Genomic DNA, 23,234 nt, shown 5'->3' with positions numbered 1-23,234 from the left:
GCTGCGCTCCCTCAGGGGGTGTATGGGGGGGGGCGGGGGCGGTGCCGCGCACGCGCGGGTGGGCGGGGCGGGCGCGCGCCGATGACGCGTTGGCCGCGCGCCGCCGCCCTTGTCCGCGGATGAGTCGCTGCGCGTGGCCGCTGCTGCGGCGGCTCCCGGCGCGCGCCGCGCTCGCGCTCCGCCATGGCGGCGGCTCCGCTCCCCGCGCGCGCCCCGCCGCCTCCTCCTCATCCTCCTCCTCAGCGAACGGGGACGGCGGCGCCTCCCGCGCCCCCGACACCTCGCTCTTCGTGCCCGTGCCGCTGAAACCCGGCCTCGGCGGCGCGGCCGAAGAAGATGTGGGCGCCGAGCTCACGCGGCCCCTCGACAAGGGTGAGTGCGGGCGGCACCGTGAGGGGACGGGGCGTGGGGCGCGGGGCTCCGACCGTGAAGCCTCGGCCGCCCTCTGCCCGCCGCCGCTGGAGGCTGCTGGGGCCGCGCCTCGAGCCCTCTGGGCCGCTCGGCTCGGGAAGGGCGTTCGGGAGCTCGAGCCAGTCCGGGGAACGGGGCTGGGGCACGGGCTGGGCACAGATCGGGTGAGGAGCGGCTGGGGCTCGGCCAGGAGGAGAGCAGGCTCAGGGAACACCTCGCCTTCTCCTGCTCCCGGCCAGGAGCCTGGATGGGAATCAGGCTTTGCTCCTAGGGAACGGCCTCAAGCTGTGCCAAGCGAGGCTTAGGTTGGACATCGGGAGGGATTTCTTCACCGGAAAAGTGAATAAACATTGGAAAGGGCTGGAGTCACCATCTCTGGAGGCGTTTAAGGACAGACTGCCTGTGGCACACACAAGTGGTGTTGGTCATAGGTTGGAGTCGGTGATCAAAGAGGTCTTTGTGGCTTAGCTGATTGTGTGATCCTGCTGCTCTGGGGCCCTTTCCTGGGCTCAGAAACACCCTCTGCCCTAAGAGCAGGGCTCCTTCCCTGCACCGTGTGTGACCTGTCGCTGGTTGTGCCCGTGAGGGTGAGGTGGGATGAAGGCTGTTGGGTGAGATGGCACCTGCATGCGGTGGGGTTCCTGGAGCTGTGCTGAGCAGGGTGATCCTTCCAGCTCAGGGTGTTCTGTGATTGCCCAGGGCCTGTAGGTGTCACCTGTGTGCAGGAACCTCCGCTGGCCCTTCCTCCAGCCCCTGCTTTGGCCGGTCGGGATAAAGGTGCTTGGCTTGGGGCGTGCCCCGCAGCCAAACTGCATTCCAGAACCAGAGCTGTGTCTGAGCTTTAGAGACACGGTTTCCTCAAATATTGCTGTTACAGACCGAAGAGATTGTCTGTGTGTGAGTGTGCTTGGATCAGAAGTGGGTGAAGTGACAGGACAAGGGGGAATGGCTTCAATTGGACAGAGAACAGGTTTAGATTGGGTATTGGGAAAAAATTCTTCCCTGTGAGGGTGGTGAGGCCCTGGGGCAGGGGACTGCAGTGACATGGTCTGTAAGGTCCCTTCCAGCCCAGACAGATCTCGTGACTCCATGATCTTTGAAGGTTTGGTAAAGAAGAGCCAAGGTCTTGATTCTTTTGGTGTTTGCTGATCTGAAAGCATTAATGGTGCAAATGGAAATCTTTCACATCTTCTCGTAATTAGGTGTGGTGATGACACGTTATTTATCTTAACTCCAGAGTATAGGAGCATGGGCAAATTATCTTAATAGCTCACGACTGTGGAGAGAAGAATATCTGGCCTTGAAAGCTAAAAAATCCCAGTCAGGATGAAGAATCCTGAACAGCTGTGATGCGAAAATCTGCATTGTCAAACTTGGCTTTGGTATGAGTAGTGCATTCCTCAGTGCCAATAAAGGTGAATGATGTCTCCTTACTTGCACATTACCTGTTGTCTCATTTATTAGAGGAACAGTTATGCTGGATTTCTTCAAAACAACAACTAAAATGCTCTGGGAAAATAAGTACAGATTCTCTTTGGTCTTTGCTAAGTTGTTGAGAACAGACTGGCCAAAATGATGTGGAAATAAACTATTTCAGACAGCCTGATGTTCTTCCCTATGAGACTGGCAAGGAATAGCAGCCAGTGTAACCTGTGTGGTGCTCATCTGGCTCTCTTTGCTGCTGTCAACAGTATTTTGATAAAACAATAATGTATTTTAAAAGTATTGGTATTTTGAAACCTAATAATGTTAGAGAAGACTGGACAAGACCTTCTTTAACATGTAGCCATTTTTAAAAAATGAAATAAAAAGTCTTCCTCTGCTTCCCCCTTCAGGTTCTGACCACACACAGTATTATGCATCTTTTTTTTTTAAATATTTTAAATGCAGATAGTTTGTCAGATTCTGCTGCTCAGTACTGACTAGATTCAATAAGGATGTGTATTTTTGAGCTTTCTGGTTGCAGCTGGTGCAGAAACTTAGTTAGTGAGCATACCTGCAGTGTGAATCATCTTGTTAGCTTGTTACTTACTCAAGTGAGAGTGATTATAGTTTTCACTCTGGTCAAACACTGCTGGGAAGACTAAAGGTCTTTTTAGAAGCTTTTGTAAAGCCAGTTTTGTAAAAACTTCATTACAGACCTGGAAATGGAATGCTTTCAGTTTCTGATGGGTGCTTTCAGTTTTGGTGTGTGTATCTTCTGCATCAGTTGTCACTGAGTGTCAGGGCTTGGTACACGCCCAGGTTGCTTGGAGTGGACAATGGGAGTCCAATATTTGGGGAGGAATTGTGAAATAAAGCACCTCACTGCCCCAGTGGTTACAGACAGCCTGACCACAGTGGGGTGTTGGCATCAGAGATGCAGGGAAATGACTCCAAAGTCTTCTGCAAACAGGGTTGAAACATCTAAATGAATCTGATGCATTGGAGACTAACTGAGTGATTTCTGAACTTTACTGCTGTCTTTTTACAGAGAACCTTAAAAGTGCTGCTGAGAAGTGAAAGTAATTGAGGGATAAGAGCTAAACCAGCTCTAGAATGAGAGTTAAACAAAGGGAGCTCTCAAAGCACGAGTGGATGGTCAAAGGGTGGTGATGAGACAGGACACAGATGCTCTATAAGCTCACGTGGCTGCAGTGCCAGTTTGTTTTGTTAGATTTTCCTCCTTGTTGGACAATGTTTGTGCTGGGGAAGGCTCCTGACCTTGGGCACACGGCGCCAATGTCACCGGCCTGGGATAGGAGCGTGTTTGGCACTGACCTTTCAGTGTTGTAGCGGGGCCAATGGGCTGTGAATTGAGCTGCAAAGCAGCACAGGGCTGAGGATGTGTCAGTGCTGGAGCTGCTTGGGAGGCTCTGCAGGGCACTGAGCCCTGGGCTTGCTATCCTGCCCTGCTTGCCAGTGCCTTGGGTTTCAGGGCCCTTAAACGTGGATGTGGGTGCCTTCCTAGGCAGTGTAATCCTGTAATCCTTGCTTCTTTGTTGCCTTTGGCAGCATTTCAGACACGAGTCAATCCATTCAAACACTCCTGTGGTGCTATGGGATGTGCATTTAAATCTGCCCTATTCTTGTCAGCTGCTGATTTTCCTTGTGCCAAGGGGACTGTCTCTGTCCCAGCTTTTAGAGAGGCAATCTCTAAAAGAGATCTCTTTTAGAGAGGCAATCTCTATCTTCCCATAATTGAAGGTTGATTTCCTGGGAGCTTTCCATGTTACAGAGAGCAGAGCCTGCCAGTGTTGTGTCCAGTGACTTGTGCTACATTTGTCACTCCCAGCATTTTATAATGCAGCGGTCACAGACTTGAGTTTGAAGAATAATGGAAGCTCATGAATAGGCCTTCATGACATTTCCTAGATTTTTTGTGAATTTGTGATCTGCTGTAGATGGAAAGGGGACACATCTTTTTGTACTGTCATTTAACTGACATTTAATGAACTAAAATCAGCATGTGCTTGAGTAAGTAGAATTTTGTTGCAACACTAAACTTGCCTTTTAGGAGAGGGAAAGAGTTTATTAAAAAGTTTAATAGATTTTATTCAAAGAAAGCTGAGTAATTTGTGATACATCTGAAGGAACTGTGGTTTTTGTCTTTTTTTCTTCCTTCCATTTATTTAACCTGAGACAAGAAAGAAACCTGATCTTTGTGAGGAGTCTGTCTTGGAAGCAGGGAGAGAAGAACATGCCTCAGAATGTTGGTTAAAAGCTGTCACCAAGTAGCTCAAGCAGATTTGCTTTTCATATTAAAACCTCCTGATAGGTGCTGATAAAAAGCAAACAAAACCCCACCCCAAAACATTAATTAGTTTGTTCCATGACTTGTTGGCTGCACATTCCCATCTTTATGGTTTCCTATCAAGCACCAGGGGATGGCTGGCACCACCTTAGTGGCAATTCTTACTCTGGTGTGTTTGAAGGTTGTCCTCCACAATAACCCCAATCTCACTCCATGATTTTATTTGATTTAGGGGGTGTTCATTTGTGTCTGTTGAGCATGGAAAGATTGCCTCTCTCCAGAGTATAAACCAGGATCTTTGGGCCAGGAGAATGTGATTAAATTTTGAGGAAGCTCTAAAAAAAGTTATTCTTTTTCTACAGGTGAAGTCCTAAAAAACTTAAATAAGTTCTACAAAAGGAAAGAAATTCAAAGATTAGGAGCTGAAAATGGACTAGATGGTAAGAAAATAATTTAAGTTTATATTACTTTAATGTGAAATCTGTTTTGCTTCAAATATGGCATTAGATGTGATCTTTTTATCACAACACTGCTTCTTTACATTGTCTCTGCCACTTAGTTCAAGTAATCTTTATATTTACTTTTAATAGCTTATATTAAGCCACAAGTTTTTAATGAACTGCTTCAGTGTTTTATGGAGTGTTTACAAATAGAGTTTTCTGATCCTGGCCACATTAATTTTGTTCTTTTTCTTTTTTTTTCCCCCAGCTCGCCTCTTTCACCAGGCATTTATAAGCTTTAGGAAGTATATCATGGAATCCAGTTCTGTGAGTGCTGATTTGCATATTATTCTCAATGATATATGCTGTGGTGCAGGCAAGTATCTGGAATGCTTGTAAAGTAAAATGTGCATTTTTAATTGGTTTTGCCCTGTGTACATGTCGACTCCTACTGAGAATTATTATTCAATATGATAGAGAATTAATTCAGTGCTGTCAGAAAGATTAAAAATCCCTGCTTCCCTATCAGAACCATCTGTGCCCATCCAAGGGAACGTTCAGTTGTTAAATCTTGTGAAGTGGAAATGCAAGATGTGTTAGCAAGAAGCAGCCTGTGGTTGCACAGCATCTGTTCAGGGCTGAAATGAAAAGTGCTGCTCTGTTTATTCCTCTCTTTGCAATCCAGCAGTCACTAGGGGGCACCTGGAGAGCTCTGTCCTGGCTGGTGGCTCTGGGGACAGCTTTGTGACAGTGCTGTGTCCCCTGTGGCACCGCAGGGGTGTCCTTGCCTGCTGTGTGCATCCTGGGCTGGCATTACCAGCTCTTACTGGCAGGTGATGCCAGCTGGGAGCAGCAGGATCCACACAGAAACCTTGTGGGATTGAATGATGGGAGCAGCAGGATCCACACAGAAACCTTGTGGGATTTGCACAGTGAGATTGAATGATGGGAGCAGCAGGATCCACACAGAAACCTTGTGGGATTGAATGATGGGAGCAGCAGGATCCACACAGAAACCTTGTGGGATTTGCACAGTGGGATTGAATGATGGGAGCAGCAGGATCCACACAGAAACCTTGTGGGATTGAATGATGGGAGCAGCAGGATCCACACAGAAACCTTGTGGGATTGAATGATGGGAGCAGCAGGATCCACACAGAAACCTTGTGGGATTGAATGATGGGAGCAGCAGGATCCACACAGAAACCTTGTGGGATTGAATGATGGGAGCAGCAGGATCCACACAAAACCTTGTGGGATTGAATGATGGGAGCAGCAGGATCCACACAAAAACTTGTGGGGTTTGCACAGTGGGATTGAATGATGGGAGCAGCAGGATCCACACAGAAACCTTGTGGGATTTGCACAGTGGGATTGAATGATGGGAGCAGCAGGATCCACACAGAAACCTTGTGGGATTGAATGATGGGAGCAGCAGGATCCACACAGAAACCTTGTGGGATTGAATGATGGGAGCAGCAGGATCCACACAGAAACCTTGTGGGATTTGCACAGTGGGATTTAATAATGGGAGCAGCAGGATCCACACAGAAACCTTGTGAGATTGAATGATGGGAGCAGCAGGATCCACACAGAAACCCTGTGGGATTGAATGATGGGAGCAGCAGGATCCACCCAAAACCTTGTGGGATTGAATGATGGGAGCAGCAGGATCCACACAAAAACTTGTGGGCTTGAATGATGGGAGCAGCAGGATCCACACAGAACCTTGTGGGATTGAATGATGGGAGCAGCAGGATCCACACAGAACCTTGTGGGATTGAATGATGGGAGCAGCAGGATCCACACAGAAACCTTGTGGGATTGAATGATGGGAGCAGCAGGATCCACACAGAAACCTTGATTTGCACAGTGGGATTGAATGATGGGAGCAGCAGGATCCACACAAAACCTTGTGGGATTGAATGATGGGAGCAGCAGGATCCACACAGAAACCTTGTGGGATTTGCACAGTGGGATTGAATGAATGGAGCAGCAGGATCCACACAGAACCTTGTGGGATTTGCACAGTGGGATTGAATGATGGGAGCAGCAGGATCCACACAGAAACCTTGTGGGATTGAATGATGGGAGCAGCAGGATCCACACAGAAACCTTGTGGGATTGAATGATGGGAGCAGCAGGATCCACACAGAAACCTTGTGGGATTGAATGATGGGAGCAGCAGGATCCACACAGAAACCCTGTGGGATTGAATGATGGGAGCAGCAGGATCCACACAAAACCTTGTGGGATTTGCACAGTGGGATTGAATGATGGGAGCAGCAGGATCCACACAGAAACCTTGTGGGATTGAATGATGGGAGCAGCAGGATCCACACAAAACCTTGTGGGGTTTGCACAGTGGGATTGAATGATGGGAGCAGCAGGATCCACACAGAAACCTTGTGGGATTGAATGATGGGAGCAGCAGGATCCACACAGAAACCTTGTGGGATTTAACAGTGGGATTGAATGATGGGATTTTGAAGATTGCAGTGGCTGTGAGTTTTGTCTTAAAATGTAAATGTGTAGATTTTAAATGTTGGCCATCTTAGGAAATCGTCTCATTATATTTTTTGTGCATAAAATATTGCACAGGGTTTTCTCATTTCCACTCCTTATCTGGTTATAGATCACCATTATGCCTTATAACTCATATACAGAAGTACTGAAATTTTTAAATTTGAGTTTTGCTTGTCCAGAGATGATAATTTAATATTCCACAGTTTTAAAAAATTTCCACAGTAATTTTTTATTAATTGAATAATAATTCTCAATTTAACCTCCCCCAAAATCAAACATCCCCCCCAACAAAACGAAAACACTCCAAGAAACCCCAAACCACTGCTTTTTCTTTTTGTGTGTGTATGTTTGATAATAACAGAGGTTTAGATCAAGGCAGTTCTTTGAAATGCTAAGAGAGCTGGACAGTAGGAGTGGGACCTGAAATGGGACCTTTAAGGCCCACATGTCTACTGTGCAGACATTCAGAAGAATGAACCTGGATTTCTCTTCTGAGTTGATTTTAGAATTTGGAACCAGCATTCTAAGTCTTGGTAGCTTGGAGAAGCTGCAAATCTGTTTTTCTCTGTTTATTCTTAAAAGCTCTTTAAAAGATTCTCCTCCTTCTCCTCCTTCTCCTTCTCCTCCTTCTCCTTCTCCTCCTTCTCCTTCTCCTCCTTCTCCTTCTCCTTCTTCTCCTTCTCCTCCTTCTCCTCCTTCTCCTCCTTCTTCTCCTTCTCCTCCTTCTCCTTCTCCTTCTTCTCCTTCTCCTTCTTCTCCTTCTCCTCCTCCTCCTCCTTCTTCTCCTCCTCCTTCTCCTCCTTCTCCTCCTTCTAGTCCATGTACTTGTGTTAGTTTCCCTTTCTGCCACTGAAGTAATTACTGAATTTTGTGGAGAGCCAGAGTTGAAAGGATTACATAAGTGTGGGGTGGAAATGGTAGAAAATACTTTTCAAAGTTTTTAATGAAGGCAGACACTCAGACAAGCACAAAACTTTCTGAAAAGGATTTGTTCCTCCAGGTCACGTGGATGATCTGTTCCCGTTTTTCCTGAGGCACGCCAAGCAGATCTTCCCCATGCTGGACTGCATGGATGATCTGCGCAAGATCAGCGACCTGAGGCTGCCCCCAAACTGGTCAGTGTGCTCCAGGGGCTGCCCTGGTTCCTTTTCCTGCTGCCATGGAATTCCTGAGTCTGTGGGCTTCAGCATTTTCACTGCTTTTCTCTGTTTGTGCAATAATTTGTGTCAGGAACTCTTGTTACAATGAATTAAAAAGAAAATAAGTTATATCAGCTATGAAAGTCACTGAGTTGCTTTTCCAGGAAGATGTGTTTGGGAGGTAGCACATCAAAACATTAAAATATTGATAAGCTCAAGGAGAGAGAATTGCAGGAATAATAAGAATTATTTTGAACACAATGTGTGAATTTCACTCTGAATCTTTGAAAGCATTGTGTGACTCAGAAGATCAATATGTAAGACACAGTAACCTCTTTATACTGTCTCTAAGAACTTGATATTATTGCTTTCAACACACATTAAAATTATTAATGAATAAATGCTTGATATAATTTCCAGTTTCTCCTGAGTCAGTATCCAGATAATGTTCAACAGATCTCATTTTTTCTCATTTTTACTTAGAAGTTCTGTAGGCAAATAGGCTGAGCAGAGTGAATATACTGAAATCTACTTTTTTTGTCTTTCCTTTAGGTATCCAGATGCCAGAGCTATTCAGAGAAAGATAATATTCCATGCTGGTCCTACAAACAGTGGAAAAACTTACCATGCCATCCAGAGATTTTTGTCAGCCAAATCTGGAATATACTGTGGTCCACTAAAACTTCTGGCTCATGAGATCTTCCAAAAGAGTAATGATGCTGTCAGTATGTCATATTACTTACCAACACCCTTGGTTCTGGAACAGTCTCATGCATGCATGTCTGTGAAGTTCTGTGGTGGCCCCAGGTGCTCCTGGAGCCCTTTGCTTGCAGTGCTGTCAGCTCCTGTGCAATCAGTTGTGCATTTCTGCTGTGGCTGCACAATGGAGCAGTGCTGTCCCCAGAGCCTGTGCTGTGCCATCCTCCCTGTGCCTGCCTCTGTTCCTCTGGGGTTTGTTGCTCCCTGGGTTAGCCAGGTGCTGCTATCAGGTTTTTCAGTCTTCCTTTGCCCATGACCTTTATTATAGCTTGTACACAAAAAAATACTCTTGCTTAACTGCCCTCAACCTTCTGCTTCAATGTATAAATGTATTTCACTTCACCATCCTTGAAAAATTCTGCAGATTCAGGTGTGTTGAAAGCAGAGCTGTGCTAGAGGAAATTCTCAATAGTGTTTCATTTGGCATGTTTTTGGAGGTTCCTCACCAGTGTGTTTCCAGCTGCAGAGAGCCAGACCAGTTCTGAAGCACTACAACCACACATCACATGTTAACTCAGAACAGTGTGTGTGTACAGCACTGATGTTGTGATTTCCCTTTTTCTGATGTAGAATTTGTAACTCCTGGCAACACATCAGAAAGATTGTTCAGTCCTAGGAGACAGCTGCAATGTAGCACATGTGTTCACAGAGTGACTGTGGGTGCAGTCAGTGCTGTTCCTTGTTCTCCCATGTGTTCAGTGTGTGTGAGAACTTTTCACTGGCTGGTTCCTGGATCGTGGATCATGTTTGGGCCCTTGGGGCTTGAACAGGGCTTCCAGCAGGGCTCTGTATGGCTGTGGGTATGGATGGAGCAGCCAGCAGCACCAAGGAGGGTGGGGCTGGCAGGGTGGTGGCCTCAGCTGTCTCTCATGAGCTCTTGCTGTGTGAGCATGAGGCAGCAGGGCAATTGCCAAAGGAGCTTGTGAGGCTCCTTCACTGCTGGGCCTTGCTCTGTGAGCCCCTTGTGCTCTTCTAACAGTTCTTTGGTGGCAGATGGGACAGCTCTGAAATGCTCAGGGAAGGTGTGACCTCCTGCAGGGGTAGGGGAAGGTATCTGATTACAGACACCATCTCTTCATTAAACCTCCACTGTGACAGGACTTAAATACAAGGCACAAGTCTCTCTCAAGGCTGAGCAGTTATTTCGTGGATAACTTCTTTTACACTGTAAGAAACTGTGTTTGTCCTCTTGGAAAGGGGATTCTTTCATGTTCAAAAACTTACCCTGAGATTTGTGAATGCCCTCAGAACGTGCCCTGTGACCTGGTGACAGGAGAAGAGCGTCTCTTTGCCAATGAGGACTCCAGACAGGCTCCTCACGTCGCTTGTACCATTGAAATGTGCAGCACTAACACACCTTGTAAGTACAGAGAGTTGTTTCTGTCCTATCTGTGGTATCCTTGTGTGTGTTTGTTATTCCTTGGACTCAAAAATAGCTGAGCTCTTCTTTTTCACTCTTATTTCAACAATTCCTAAACTATGATCAGTTCAAGAAACATGGATCATCTCAGAATAGCTTTTTGGTGATAGAGGATTAGCTTTGTTTGAGCAACCTTTTTAAGAAACCTTTAAAATTCCTTCAATTCCTTCATGTCTTGTACTGCTGTTCTAGATGCTCTTCCTTGGTGCATCATATTTTTCTTTTTTTTTTTTTTTGTTTTAAGATGAAGTTGCTGTGATTGATGAAATTCAGATGATCAGAGATCCTGCCAGAGGCTGGGCTTGGACAAGAGCCCTTCTAGGTAAGCTTGGTGGTGTTGGCAGTGAATTAGCTTAATGGCACATGAAATACAAGCTTAGCACTTGGTAGAGTCTGTAGTGGTTATGTGATGCAAAATAAAATTATTTGTTTTTAATGTCTTCCCACAGCAAGTTAGAGATACTCTGCCTCAAAGGAATTATCTGCATGATAGGAAGCTACCTGTTGTGTTTTGCTTAACAAATGGGTCTTTAAAATTTTGTTCAGATGCCTCTTTTATTTTTCCTTCCTTGGATAATAGGGAGTCTTTACTACATTGTGTCTTTACATTGACTATTTCCAAGAAATATGCTTTTCTGTTCAATTAAAACAACACCAGTTTTTGAGATGGTACCTTTGTAGAGATTGTGCTAAATAATGGTAACTTTGAATATTTTATAGTGTTAATTTCAAATGGCTCATTTATAGAGCTGCATCAATCTGTTATGTTCTTACAGCAATGCTTATTTTGCTAACTTAGAATATTTCTAGAGGAATTTTGGAAACAGTTTTCCTCGTATTTGGAACAGAAGTTTGGATTCTGATTCCCTCTTGACCCTTTCTTTCATTGCTTTTGATTCTAAGTTCAGCAGATTTGTCACACTTCCTTTACTTCCTGTTTTTCCCATTTGTGTTCTGACTGAATTAGAGGTGAATTCATGCAGAAAACAAAACCCCTCAGTTCTGCTATGGTTTGGGAGTTAGTAAAAGATGAGTAGTAAGTAAAACATACTCAGATCTTTGCTCCATTTGTTCAGTGGCTGAGGGTACCTCTTGTTTTGGCTGAGAGGGTGCAGGGAGGTATTGGCTGCTCTGATTGTCACACTGATTAATTGTCAATCACCTGCTGGTAAGAGATCAAGAGCAGCTCTAGGGAAATAGTGTATTGTGGGAGAGGCTATGGGTGCAGGTTTGGCTCATTGAAGGAGGTGAAACACAGTGTTCACTGTGTTTAGCAACTAAAATATGACTTTTTTATACCTTAAGAGCCAGCTAAAGCTACTGTTGTATATAAACAAGTAACATTTTGCTTTTTATTTCACTGGGCTTTGTTCAGGCCTCTGTGCAGAAGAAATCCACGTTTGTGGAGAACCTGCTGCTATTGACTTGGTGACAGAGCTCATGTACACTACAGGGGAGGAAGTTGAAGTAAGTAATTCTGGGAAGCTGTGAACACAATGTCAGGTTCTCTTTTGCTGTAAAACAGGAAAAAATGTAGGGTCCTTTTGGGGATGTCACTGCTCAAAGTTGTCCTGCAGGAAGTCTTGTTGTGACCATGTTTGCAGGGGTCTGAGGGTGAGGGAAGAGATGAGAATGTTGACTCCATGTATTCTATGATATATATTACATTAAAACTATACTAAAAGAATAGAAGAAGTGATTTAATCAGAAGGCTGGCTAAGAATAGAAAAGGAATGGAATGATAACAAAAGCTTCTGTCTCAGACAGAGAGCCCAAGCCAGCTGACTGTGATTGGCCATTAATTAAAACAACCACATGAGACCAATCCCAGATGCACCTGTTGCATTCCACAGCAGCAGATAATCAATGTTTACATTTTGTTCCTGAGGCCTCCCAGCTTCTCAGGAGGAAAAATCCTAAGGAAAGGATTTTTCAGAAAATACCATGGCTACGGTCTTGTTAAACTGTTTTTCAATTTCTGTAAAGCAAAGATGTTGCAAAGTTCTTTCCTTCCCTTTTTAAATAGTGGTACTGTTTTTCTGTGAGAAGAAGAGTGGTTTGCTGAGTTCCCTTTAGGGGATGCTGCAGCTGGTACAGCTGTTGATGGGCTTTTACAGCTCTGATCTTCCAGGGGGTACAGTGTATGCTGACTTTACAGGATGCACTGCTGGTTAGGCTCTATATGATGGAATTTGAGCTTAAAAAGTATCCTTTTGGACAACTTGAATTGTAGGTGAGGAACTACGAGCGGCTGACTCCCCTGACTGTGCTGGATTATGCCTTGGAGTCCTTGGACAACCTCCGTGCTGGGGACTGCATTGTGTGCTTCAGCAAGAATGACATTTACTCTGTCAGCCGCCAGATTGAGGCCAGAGGATTGGAATGTGCTGTCATCTACGGCAGCCTGCCCCCAGGTAAAGCCCTGTGCTTTTATTGGGTTCTGCTTCCTGTGCTTTCCTTAGGAGAAACCCCCAGTACTGCTTGCTTTATGGCAAAATAAAGCACTGCTGGTTTCCTAGTTTGGCTTCTTTATATGGCTAGAGAAAGTAATCAGCTTTCATTGGCTGGTGTTTTAATCTTGGGATTAGACCTTTATTATGTACTTAATTTTGGTCTTCAGATAGATATAATTAAATGAGGTCTATCCACAGCTCTGGGAATGATTTAAATCCCTCCTGCCTCCTCCTCCCATCTGGCCAAATACCAATCAAATACCAATTTATTTATTTTCTTCCTCAGCCTATTATAATGACATTGGACTTAGTGATATGTTGTCTAAATTTTGTATGGAGTTTGCAATGTGAAGTGTTCTGTCATCCTGTTTTAGGAACAAAGCTTGAACAGGCAAAGAAATTCAATGATCCTGATGATCCTTGCAAAATTTTAGTTGCTACAGATGCAATTGGAATGGGACTCAATTTGTAAGTACTTGCAGCAGGTTATGGTATTTTTATTTTCCTTCAGGTGTGATGGCCACATTAATTTCTTTGCTTTTTTGTCTCCCCAGTCTGATTGTTGTTGTTAACTTATCTGAATATCTGCTGTGTTAGATAACACAGTACCTACATTTCAGTTTTGAAGTAGTGATCAGTTTGGTTAGGCTGAACTAGGCTTTAGTTTTAAAAGTGATTCCAGAGCTAAATGGCTCCCTGGGCCTGATTTAGTGTGGTAGTTGGCCATGGATGGCAGGGCCTACTGGAGTCAAATGGGCTGGGTTGTCAGAGTTTTCATTCTCTTGCATTTCTGAAATACAGAGCAAGCTCAGCCCAGTGCCAGGTGTATTCCATTGGTGAGGGACATGCAGTCACATCACTACAAACTGCTGAGGCAGGTGCTGGTGAATGGATTGGGAGGCAATTAGGACATGACTGATGTGTGCAGGGATGATTATTCTCCTGCCAGTAGCCTTCTGCCCTTTAGAATATGCTGTGTCCATAAGTAGTATCTGTGATACCCTAATTTATAGAGGAGAAAAAAACTTACAAAAAAGCAAAAAGCTTTAATTCTTCCTATTGGAAGTAATTAGCAAAAAAAGGATTGCTCTTTGTTTTGTTGATCTGTTTCAGGTGCATAAGAAGAATAATTTTTAACTCCATAGTGAAGCCGACAGTGAATGAGAAGGGGGAGAAGGAAATCGACACCATCACCACATCGCAGGCGCTGCAGATCGCGGGCAGGGCCGGCCGCTTCGGCTCCTCCTTCAGGCAGGGCGAGGTCACCACCATGCACCGCGACGACCTCGCCCAGCTCAGGGACATCCTCAGAGAGCCTGTGCCCCCTGTCCAGGTGAGGGCCAGCCTGTGCTCTGGGGCTGCATTCTGAAACCCTGCTCCTGCGTTATTGTTCCTTCTGTTTGCCACCCATAAAAATGAGTTGTGCCACGGTGACTTTGGGTATACGTCCCGTATTGTCGGGTTTTCGGCTGTTTGAAGGGCCTGGAAAGGCCCGGGGTGGCCTTGGGACAGCCCGCGTATCGAAGGACGAGAAGAGGCTTCAGTTCTTCTTTCGGTTTTTATGTTTATTAAATGTTTATCTAAAAGATTTTCTTTCAGCCCGACAGAGCTCTGCTCAGCAGCCAGCCATGAGCACACTGTGCTGCCCTCAGGCAGCCACCTATCTTTATACCCATTGTTACGTGTACAATATTTATCATTTTTCCCCAATACCATTTATTCTTATTGTCCGGTGCACTTTCAGTAATGACCAATCCCAAAGTGCCACCATCACCAAAGAAGATGGAGGAGAAGAAGAAGAAGAAGAAGGACAGGACACGCCCCAATTCCTCCATCTTACTTCTCTAAACCCCCCTGTACATAAATCCTAAACCCTGTGTCTCACCCTCTAATTAACTAATCCCTTCACCATTCACCCCGGTGAAACCCTCCTATCCTCATACAGGTGTCGTCTCCTGTGTAGGATCAAAGTCCAGCCACCAGACACTTCTGGAACATTCCAGGACTCCCGAGCCCCCCAAGGGTGGTCTCGGTGGCTCGGCACCTCAGGACTCAGATCCTGAGATCCGACACCGTTTGGAGACTCGTGGCGTTCACATTCTCTGAACACGATTCCTTCACCCAGGGTTTTTCTCCTGGGAAGCTGAAAAGAGAAAAGGAAAACAATTTTTAGCTCATTTGCTTCTCCTGTGTTGTGCTCATGTGGAATGTGTTTGGAGATTGTTTACCCACAGGTGATTGTTTCACTGGATTTCAGTGTGAGTTGTTTTCACTCTTTGGCCAATCAGGGCCAAGCTGTGCTGGGACTCTGGAAAGAGTCAGGAGTTTTCATTATTAGCTTTTAGCCTTTTGTAAGTGTGCTTTCTGTATTCTTTAGTATAGTATACTATTCTTTAATACTATACTATACTATACTATACTATACTATACTATACTATACTATACTATTATTGTACTATGCTATACTATAATTATACTATACTATTATTATACTATACTATACTATTATTATACTATGCTATACTATTATTATACTATGCTATTATTATAATATAGTATAATAATACTATATAATAGTATTTATAATATATTATTATACTATTATATTGTTATAATATAGTATAATAAAGTAATTAGCCTCTTGAGAACATGGAGTCAGATGCAGCATTCTCTCCCCTCATCAGTGGACCTGCATTTACAAAAAACACTTGTGTTTTTATATGAAATCTGCTCTTTTAAGAATTAAAAGCTCAAGCACAAAAGCTCTTAAGTTTCAGCTAAGTGTGCTTAATAAACTGGAGTCTGCAGGGTGCTTTGGTTTCTTGCATTTTGTCTTTCAATACTTTGTTTCTGGTGGATTAACTTTAAAACAATGTTGAGAATTAATGGAATTTTTTTTCTTTATTTTCCATTTAGGCAGCTGGACTACATCCTACTCCTGAGCAGATAGAAATGTTTGCTTATCATCTTCCTGATGCCACTCTATCCAACTTGATTGTAAGGATGATCAAAATATTAGCTTCTTTAAAAATGGAGTATCACTGATAGTCATTGTTTGTACAAACCTGCCCTTGGGAGGCCTGACAGCCTTGTGTGTATTTTTTTATCAATTGGATTCTTCTCTCTGCCACACAAGTGATTGCAGACAGGTTTAGGATGTTCAACTTTTCTGTGCTAGACTTGGAAGTTTTGAAACATGTCAGTCATTTTTACATGTGTTTAAAACTGTGCAGGCAGCTTTTTCATTCCAGCTTTTCTGAATTTTAAATGGAGATATTTAGGTCTAAGGCTGAAGATATAAGAAATCTAAAATTAGATAAATTATTTGAAAATTCCTAGAAAACTGGTTATGTCAGATTTCCACATATCTGATATCTACTGATTGTTTTTCCTGTTTCTGTGGATTTTGTGGTAAAACTGTGTAACTTCTAGAAAACTGATTTTGTGGGATCCATTTGATCTCCTTTTTAGATAGCTACTAATTCTTTTGGATGTACCTAAACATTATAAAGTAGAAATTAAGGTTCTAATACTGTATTAAAAAATCATTATCACAGCTTTTAGTAAACTGAGGAATCCTTGGCAACTTTCATGGTTTTAAATGTGCATTATTGATGCTGCTGATCTGCTGTTATGTAGCAAAATGCAGATTTCTAACCTTGACATAAAAGATTATACCTGGAGACCTCCTGGAAGACTTAGCCTGGTAGGGTAACAGCACATCTTTAAAATTTTTAAATTAGCAGTTTCTGGGCTAACATAGTAGTGTTAAGATAAAAACCTTGTGTTGTTTTTCATCTCTTAAATATTCAGTCACATATTTAATTAAAAAGCTCATAGTTTCTTTGAAGATGTTTTTAAAAACGTCTGTCAAAGATTTGCATTACACAAATTATTTTGGGGACCCATAAAACTCCCCCTGCAGGGTGCACTGCATCTTCCATTTCTCCAGACCTCGAGTGTGTCTCATGTTTTCTTTGAACTCCTCTATTGCAATACTGTATTTAGCTTGTGTTTTCTTTCTTTCTAAAATAGATCTGATCCTGACATTGAGCTAAAAATACCTCAATTATTGAGTTGCATGCTGTAAAATTATCTTTTTGGGTCATGATAAGTGACAAACTTGGAGAAATGTCTAAACATAGTGGTGACTGGTTCCTGTGGTGGTGTTCTTTGTAACTAAAATGTACCCTTCCAGAAGTTTATTATTTAGGAGACTGATTCAAAGTGTTTAAATAAAGTGTAGTGTGTTGTGTCTTCTCCTCTGTATTGGAGAATTTAATGCAAATTCTGCTAAAAGAGCAGGAGGAGCTCCCCTGCCCACTTTTTTATTACTGTTGTCAAATTTGAGGGTTTTTAATTGTTCTTTCAGTATAACTAGTCTTTCAAACTCTAAATAACTTTTTGCTTTGGTAAGACAAAGTTGAAGAAGCCTGTCCTGTACTAACATTCTCCCATTTGGTTTTCTTTCCCCAGGATATCTTTGTGAGCCTCTCCCAGGTCGATGGGATGTACTTTGTCTGCAATATTGATGACTTTAAATTCCTGGCAGATATGATTCAGCACATTCCACTCAATCTGAGATCACGATACGTCTTCTGCACTGCACCCTTGAACAGGAAAGAGCCTTTTGTGTGCACCACTTTGCTGAAGGTCAGCTATTTTTTTCCCCTCAAAACATGTGGTGTTTATATTGGACCAAGAGGCTTTTGGTGCACTGGGACTGTATCTAGCTGCTGGATTTGTTGTGGGATTTTCTATCACATCATTTGAGAGCATTCCTCAACTGCTCACAGGCAGCATTAAGGGATATAAAATAGCTGGACATGTATTGAATTCTTCACTGTTTTTATTGACCAAAGCTTTTAACCTCTGAAAACTGGTTCTCATGATGGAAATTCAAGTTGAGATGGCTTCTCTGCTGTTTTCTGCTCTGAAAATCCTACTGCTTGTCCTTGTCTGTCAGCTCTGGACTGGCAGGGATGAGAGTGGTGTTCCCTGGTCACTTGTGCACTGGGCAGGCACAAGCTTTGCACTAGCATGTTCCTAAAAGCAGTCATTAACACCAATTTACTGCTCCTGTGAGCTGTTGGCTTGCCAACAGAAGTAGAGAATGTGTTAAGGGTGATTGCTGGTGCTATAATACAGTTACACAGAATTTAAACCTCAGAAAACACAGAGCTGTAAGTGGCTCTCAGAATTATGTCACTTTATTTTTCAGGCCTGGATGAATTGGTTTTGCTGTGCCCCAGGAGTGATTATTTTGAGCAATTTGTAGTTCAGCTGATTTTTCAGTTTTGCAGGTTTAATAGTAATGTCACTTGGGACTGTTTGTTAGACAGTATTGCCATTGTACCCTTTTTAAAGACTGCATTAAACTTTTAAAATAGTATAAATGAAACTGATGTGGTGCTCTCATGTCACAAATATTAGAACCCTGCTTTTCAAAACTGGCTAAAAATCTTTAAAAAATGAGTGATTGATTAAAGAGTTGAAAAAAGTGCTTCCTTAGGAAAATGCTGAGCTTTTGGATTCCAGGTAGTGAAGGTGCAGAGGGGCATAATGCAGTGTTAGAGGGAGGCAGGCTGTTGTCAATGCTTGTGAGAATTTAAGCCCCGTTCCTTGGCCAAGAAAACCCAATTTAGTATCAGCCAGATAGGAAGCACTTATTCCAAGTCATGAGTACTCTTGAAAATTTTAGATTTAAATCTTCCTTGACTTGTTTTTCTGTTAGTTGAAGAGCTGAGGTGTCTGGGTTTCAGAAGAGTGGATTTCTAGGGCAGATTAATCTGTGGGTAGCGTGTTTCCTAAACTAGGGAATAATACATTTAATATTCCAAACTCTGGCAACCTTGAAACAAGATAATTCACCAAATAGGGTGAGGAGGATTAAAAAAGACACCAAGTCCATCTGCTTTGCTAGATGCAGTCAAATGCCTTCAGTGTTACACTTTTCTGCATAGCTCTGTGCTTTTGTTGCTTAACTCTGTGCATGGCCCGTGGACAAATTGTGTTAATGAGGCCCTGGAAAGGAGAGGTGACTCCTGTGTTGGGTAATTAAGTAAAAGAATGTGTGGCATTTGGGTTGTGTAAAACAAAGCAGGTGTTTCTGGAGTATTCTGTGCATACAGACTCTGGGGGATTGAACTCTCTGGGGATCTCTTGTGTTTGGTTTTCAGTTTGCACGGCAGTTCAGCAGGAACGAGCCGCTGACGTTCGACTGGCTCTGCCGCCACACCAAGTGGCCCTTGGCTGCTCCAAAGAACATCAAGGAGCTGGTACACCTCGAAGCTGTGCATGATGTTTTTGACCTCTATCTGTGGTTAAGGTACTGTCTTTGTGCTTGAAGACTTTATTTTTTTCCTGTTATTTATGACTTGCAGTCCTAGAAGTGCAGTGTCTTGAAGCCTGTCGCAGACATCTTTTATGGAAAATCCTTTCCTTAGGATTTTTCCTCCTGAGAAGCTGAGAGGCCTCAGGAACAAAATGTAAACATTGATTATCTGCTGCTGTGGAATGCAACAGGTGCATCTGTGAGTGGCCCATGGTGGATGTTTGTAATTAATGGCCAGTCACAGTCAGCTGGCTCGGACTCTGTGAGAGTCACAAACTTTTGTTATCATTCCTTTTCTGTTTTTTTCAGGCCTTCTGATGAAATCCTTTCTTCTATTCTTTTAGCATAGTTTTAATATAATATATATCATAAAATAATAAATCAAGCCTGCTGAAACATGGAGTCAGATCCTTGTCTCATCCTTCATCCTAAGACCCCTGTGAACAGAGGCCCATATGCACATGGAGCAGGATGGGCTCCTTTGGCCTTTTAGAGGCCAAATCTTGACAAATCAGTGTTGAGGGAGTGAGTTCTGCAGGCAGCAGTGTGTGACTTGCAGAAGGAGAAGGGTAGAAACAAGGACTGGAGCAGCTGAAATGCAAATTAAAATATGTATTCCCATGCAACATGTAATGAATATTCATTTTACTTAGTCCATAGCCCACGTTTGTCCCAGTGAGAAGGTTTAACTGTGTGTCCTTTTGCCTCCCTTCAGTTACCGCTTCATGGACATGTTCCCTGACGCTGCCCTCGTGAGGGACATCCAGAAGCAGCTGGATGACATTATCCAGATTGGTGTCTGCAACATCACGAAGCTGATCCGAGCCTCCCAGTCTGCAGCTGCCCCTGGCACAGCTGAGGTGGTGGCAGAAGATTTTCCTCTCTCAGGGACTCAGAGGGAGCCCAGGGCGGTGTCGGAGCGCCACGGCGCGGCCTCCACGGAGGCTCTGTCCATCGCAGTGGAGGCTGCCGGGCTCAGGAGAGCCAAGAGCACGAGAGCCTCCCGGCTGGGGGGCAGGCAGGAGGAGCTCAAAAGCTACGGCCGGGGATCCCTTGCCAACAGACTGCTGAGGGAGGGACTTCTGACCCAGGAAATGCTGAGACAGCTGGAGAGTGAGTGGCAGGATCAGCACAGGAATGGTAGATACGGCTTTGGCTCAAAGAGAGATGATCAGCATAGTTCAAAGGAAACGAGGAAAAAGAGAAAATAGAACCGTGCCCTAATTCTGTTTAGTTTTTATTCATAAAATAAAATACTATTTTAATAACTTCTTTGGCATTTCATGTTTACACTGCTGCAGCTCCTTGATGCTTTTCCTTCTCCTGTGACCAGTAATGTGAAGCACTCAGAGAACTGGACTCTTCAAAGCTCAGAGGCCATAAGTTTGTTTTAACCACTTTCAATCATGGTGATCAGCATCAGTGTATGATCTACTGCTGTGTGAAAATTTGAACTTGGTGTCTTCTTGCAGGATATCCTCTCATCATCAATAAATGTCAGAAATTTCACTAGTAATGAATTAGCTACTCATTCCACCCCTTCCCAAAGGGCAGAGTTTAACAGACCACAAACAAGTGATGAACAGCCTAGAACAAAATTGGCTTAGAATGGTGATGGGAGTCGTGTGCCTCTAACCATTGTGTCCTGTGAAAATGTGTAAGGAGGTTAAAATCATTTGTGGTAATGTGTCAGGAGTGATGGAATTCTGGCCACAAGAATTTTGGAGTGAATTTCAGTTACTGTGATCTGGTTTTCAGCTTTAAGGTGGGCGTTTGAGCTCCCAGTTTGGATGCTGGAGAGTGGAGAGAATCAGATGCTGAAACTGCTGTGCATTTACAGAAGGGGTTTCAGCACTTCCCAGGGTGGATGTGCAAACCACTGTTTGAAACCCCCTGGGTTGTCCACCATGGACAACTCTCATTTTCTCTGGCTTGTGGGAGACCCACACTGATGTTGTGCTTCTTTTAGGCTGAATTTGTGCTTTACTCACACGGTAAGCTGAGTGCTAGTGTATATTTTTGAGCAAGGAAAGAGTGTCTGGGACTTCAGGGTCTAAGCCAGCCTTGTGTTTCAGCACCAAGCCCTGCAATAAAGAAGCTAAATGACTATAAGCATTCTTTTTTGTATTTTGCTGAGATTAGCACTTTGCTTAACTCTCTGCTTGTTTCCATAGGGACTCCATAGTAACTGTTGTAGGAGCTCTGAAGTTTATTCAGGCGTTTCCAGGCTGACTTTATGGAAGTTTTCTTTTCTTCTGAGCTAATGGTGTGGCTGTCATTGACTCCCATTAGAATGGCTGCCAGGTTGGTCCCATGTGCTACAATCTGGACTGCTGTGGTGCAGTTACCCCAACTATCCATTTTTAATCTGCCTTGTAGGGCTGTGCTGAAGCTTTATTTTTAAGCAACAACAACACTGTTCTCTTGATCTGGGAATCACGTTTGCATAACTATTTCAGGTGTTCAGATTTCCAGATTCATTTCAGGCATCAAAATTAAAGATGTTTGGAAGTTTATTCATTAATTGTTTATTGCTGTCCTTCAAATGTAAGATGCTGGCTGTAACAGCACTGCTTGGTAAAATCCTTCTGTCTTTTAAGCCCAGTATGCTCTGTCCTGTCTGTGCTGTTTCCATCTCTATTCTGGTTTTTCCAGTCAGTCCCTTCAGGTGTTCTGCCTTACTTTATGTGCTGATGTTGCCCTAGGAGTGGCATATGCAGGAGGAATGGCTATGGGGACCCCTTTTTCTCCTGAACTTTGATGATTTTATGGGAATATAATGGGGGATGAACCCGCTGCTCCTGCAGGGAAGGGGGAATGTGTTCTAGGGGTTCGTTTTGGAATCACTGATGCCTTGTGAAGGTTGACTTTAGAATAGAGGCTGGACAGAGTTAAAGAATAAAGTAGGGATTTATTAAAAGCATCTCCTCAGTGGATCCACCTTGGGCAGCACAAGAGCCCAGCCAGGGCTACACCTGAGATGAACCAAAATGGATACCTGGGCACAGGGTCTCTCACTTTTATAAGTTCTGCTCCATTTGCACCTTGCAGTTCACTGTCCAGTTCCAGCTTTAGCCCATGCAGTCCCACCCTGCTTGTTTTTCTCTCTCCAGCCCACGGTGTTTGTGCTCTTGGGGCTGAGATTGGGATCATTTGTCCTTGGTGCCCAGCTGGAGCAGGAATTGTTTTGTCTCCCTGCTCTGTGCACAGAGCTCACCATCCCCTAATGTGAGGCTCAGAACTACATCAAAGCAGCACAGAATGTGAAAAATATAAAAGCTAAAACCTGAGGCATCATCACAAACTGTAACAAAGAAGGATTTCCCCTGATGACTCACTAGGAGCCTTGTCCACTGTCTCTTTGTTAACCTGGACACCAAATTTAGCAGCCAGCATTGCTACTGCCTTTGATACCTCACCAAAGATAGGTGAGTTTATCTCACAATAAAATGCTTATTGATGTGGTACCTCTTTCTGGGGGTAACAAGGGCACGTTTAGCTGATGTACTCAAGACTTTTTTGTGAGTTTCCCCATTTTAGCTATGAGCTCCTTTTCTCTGCAGGCCTTTGACTGCAAGGCTGTGGGAGGCAGATGAGCACCAGACTCTTCAGGATTCTCCATGGGGTTTGGAGGCACAACTGCAGGAGAAGAAAGTACAGAGTGAGGCATTACAATTTTAAACTCTTGTTGGCCCTTGCAAAGCAGGGAGGGAAGGTTTGTGAATGATTTTTATTGGTGCAGGTCTAACAAAAGGGAAAAACAACCTCCCCTCAAGCTTCCAAGCTGCGTGAGGTTGGAGCTGATCTGGGCTGGTTGCCCTGTGCTGGCCAGGATGGGTACAAAGTGGCTGTGACACTTTTGGGTGTTGGGTGCTGTCTGGGTGGAAATGAGATCATGTCTTGTGTTCTCTTGCACAGCAGCCTGCTGGAAGCTGGGATGCACCGAGGGTGAGCGAGCAGCTTACACAGTGATTGTGACAGGTCAGGTATTTCACAGAGCCTGCTGCCAGCTCAGGAAC

At 43.9% G+C, this 23,234-nt stretch overlaps 1 protein-coding gene across 1 annotated transcript; it reads left to right on the top strand.

Annotated features, from left to right (window-relative positions):
- The first annotated feature begins 110 nt into the window (after positions 1 to 110).
- Positions 111 to 20,731, top strand: SUPV3L1 (Suv3 like RNA helicase). Its single transcript, XM_064717056.1, has 15 exons — positions 111 to 372; positions 4,507 to 4,584; positions 4,853 to 4,960; positions 8,111 to 8,225; positions 8,802 to 8,970; positions 10,257 to 10,368; positions 10,673 to 10,750; positions 11,804 to 11,895; positions 12,662 to 12,842; positions 13,256 to 13,349; positions 13,995 to 14,214; positions 15,798 to 15,878; positions 17,358 to 17,534; positions 19,061 to 19,209; positions 19,931 to 20,731. Exons 1-15 carry the CDS (start codon positions 120 to 122, stop codon positions 20,424 to 20,426), a joined length of 2,403 nt encoding a protein of 800 aa, XP_064573126.1. The 5' UTR covers positions 111 to 119; the 3' UTR covers positions 20,427 to 20,731.
- The last annotated feature ends 2,503 nt before the right edge of the window (positions 20,732 to 23,234 follow it).

This window comes from Zonotrichia leucophrys, chromosome 6 (genome assembly GCF_028769735.1).
Source record: "Zonotrichia leucophrys gambelii isolate GWCS_2022_RI chromosome 6, RI_Zleu_2.0, whole genome shotgun sequence".
NCBI lineage: Eukaryota > Metazoa > Chordata > Aves > Passeriformes > Passerellidae > Zonotrichia > Zonotrichia leucophrys.
This window is presented reverse-complemented; position numbering and strand designations above follow the sequence as displayed.

Excerpts from the sequence above, each read along its gene's own strand:
- SUPV3L1 (XM_064717056.1), top strand. The coding sequence starts at position 120 with ATGAGTCGCTGCGCGTGGCCGCTGCTGCGGCGGCTCCCGGCGCGCGCC. Across the intron at positions 8,971-10,256 it reads TCCAAAAGAGTAATGATGCT|AACGTGCCCTGTGACCTGGT; the intron begins GTCAGTATGTCA and ends GAATGCCCTCAG. Across the intron at positions 19,210-19,930 it reads GACCTCTATCTGTGGTTAAG|TTACCGCTTCATGGACATGT; the intron begins GTACTGTCTTTG and ends GCCTCCCTTCAG.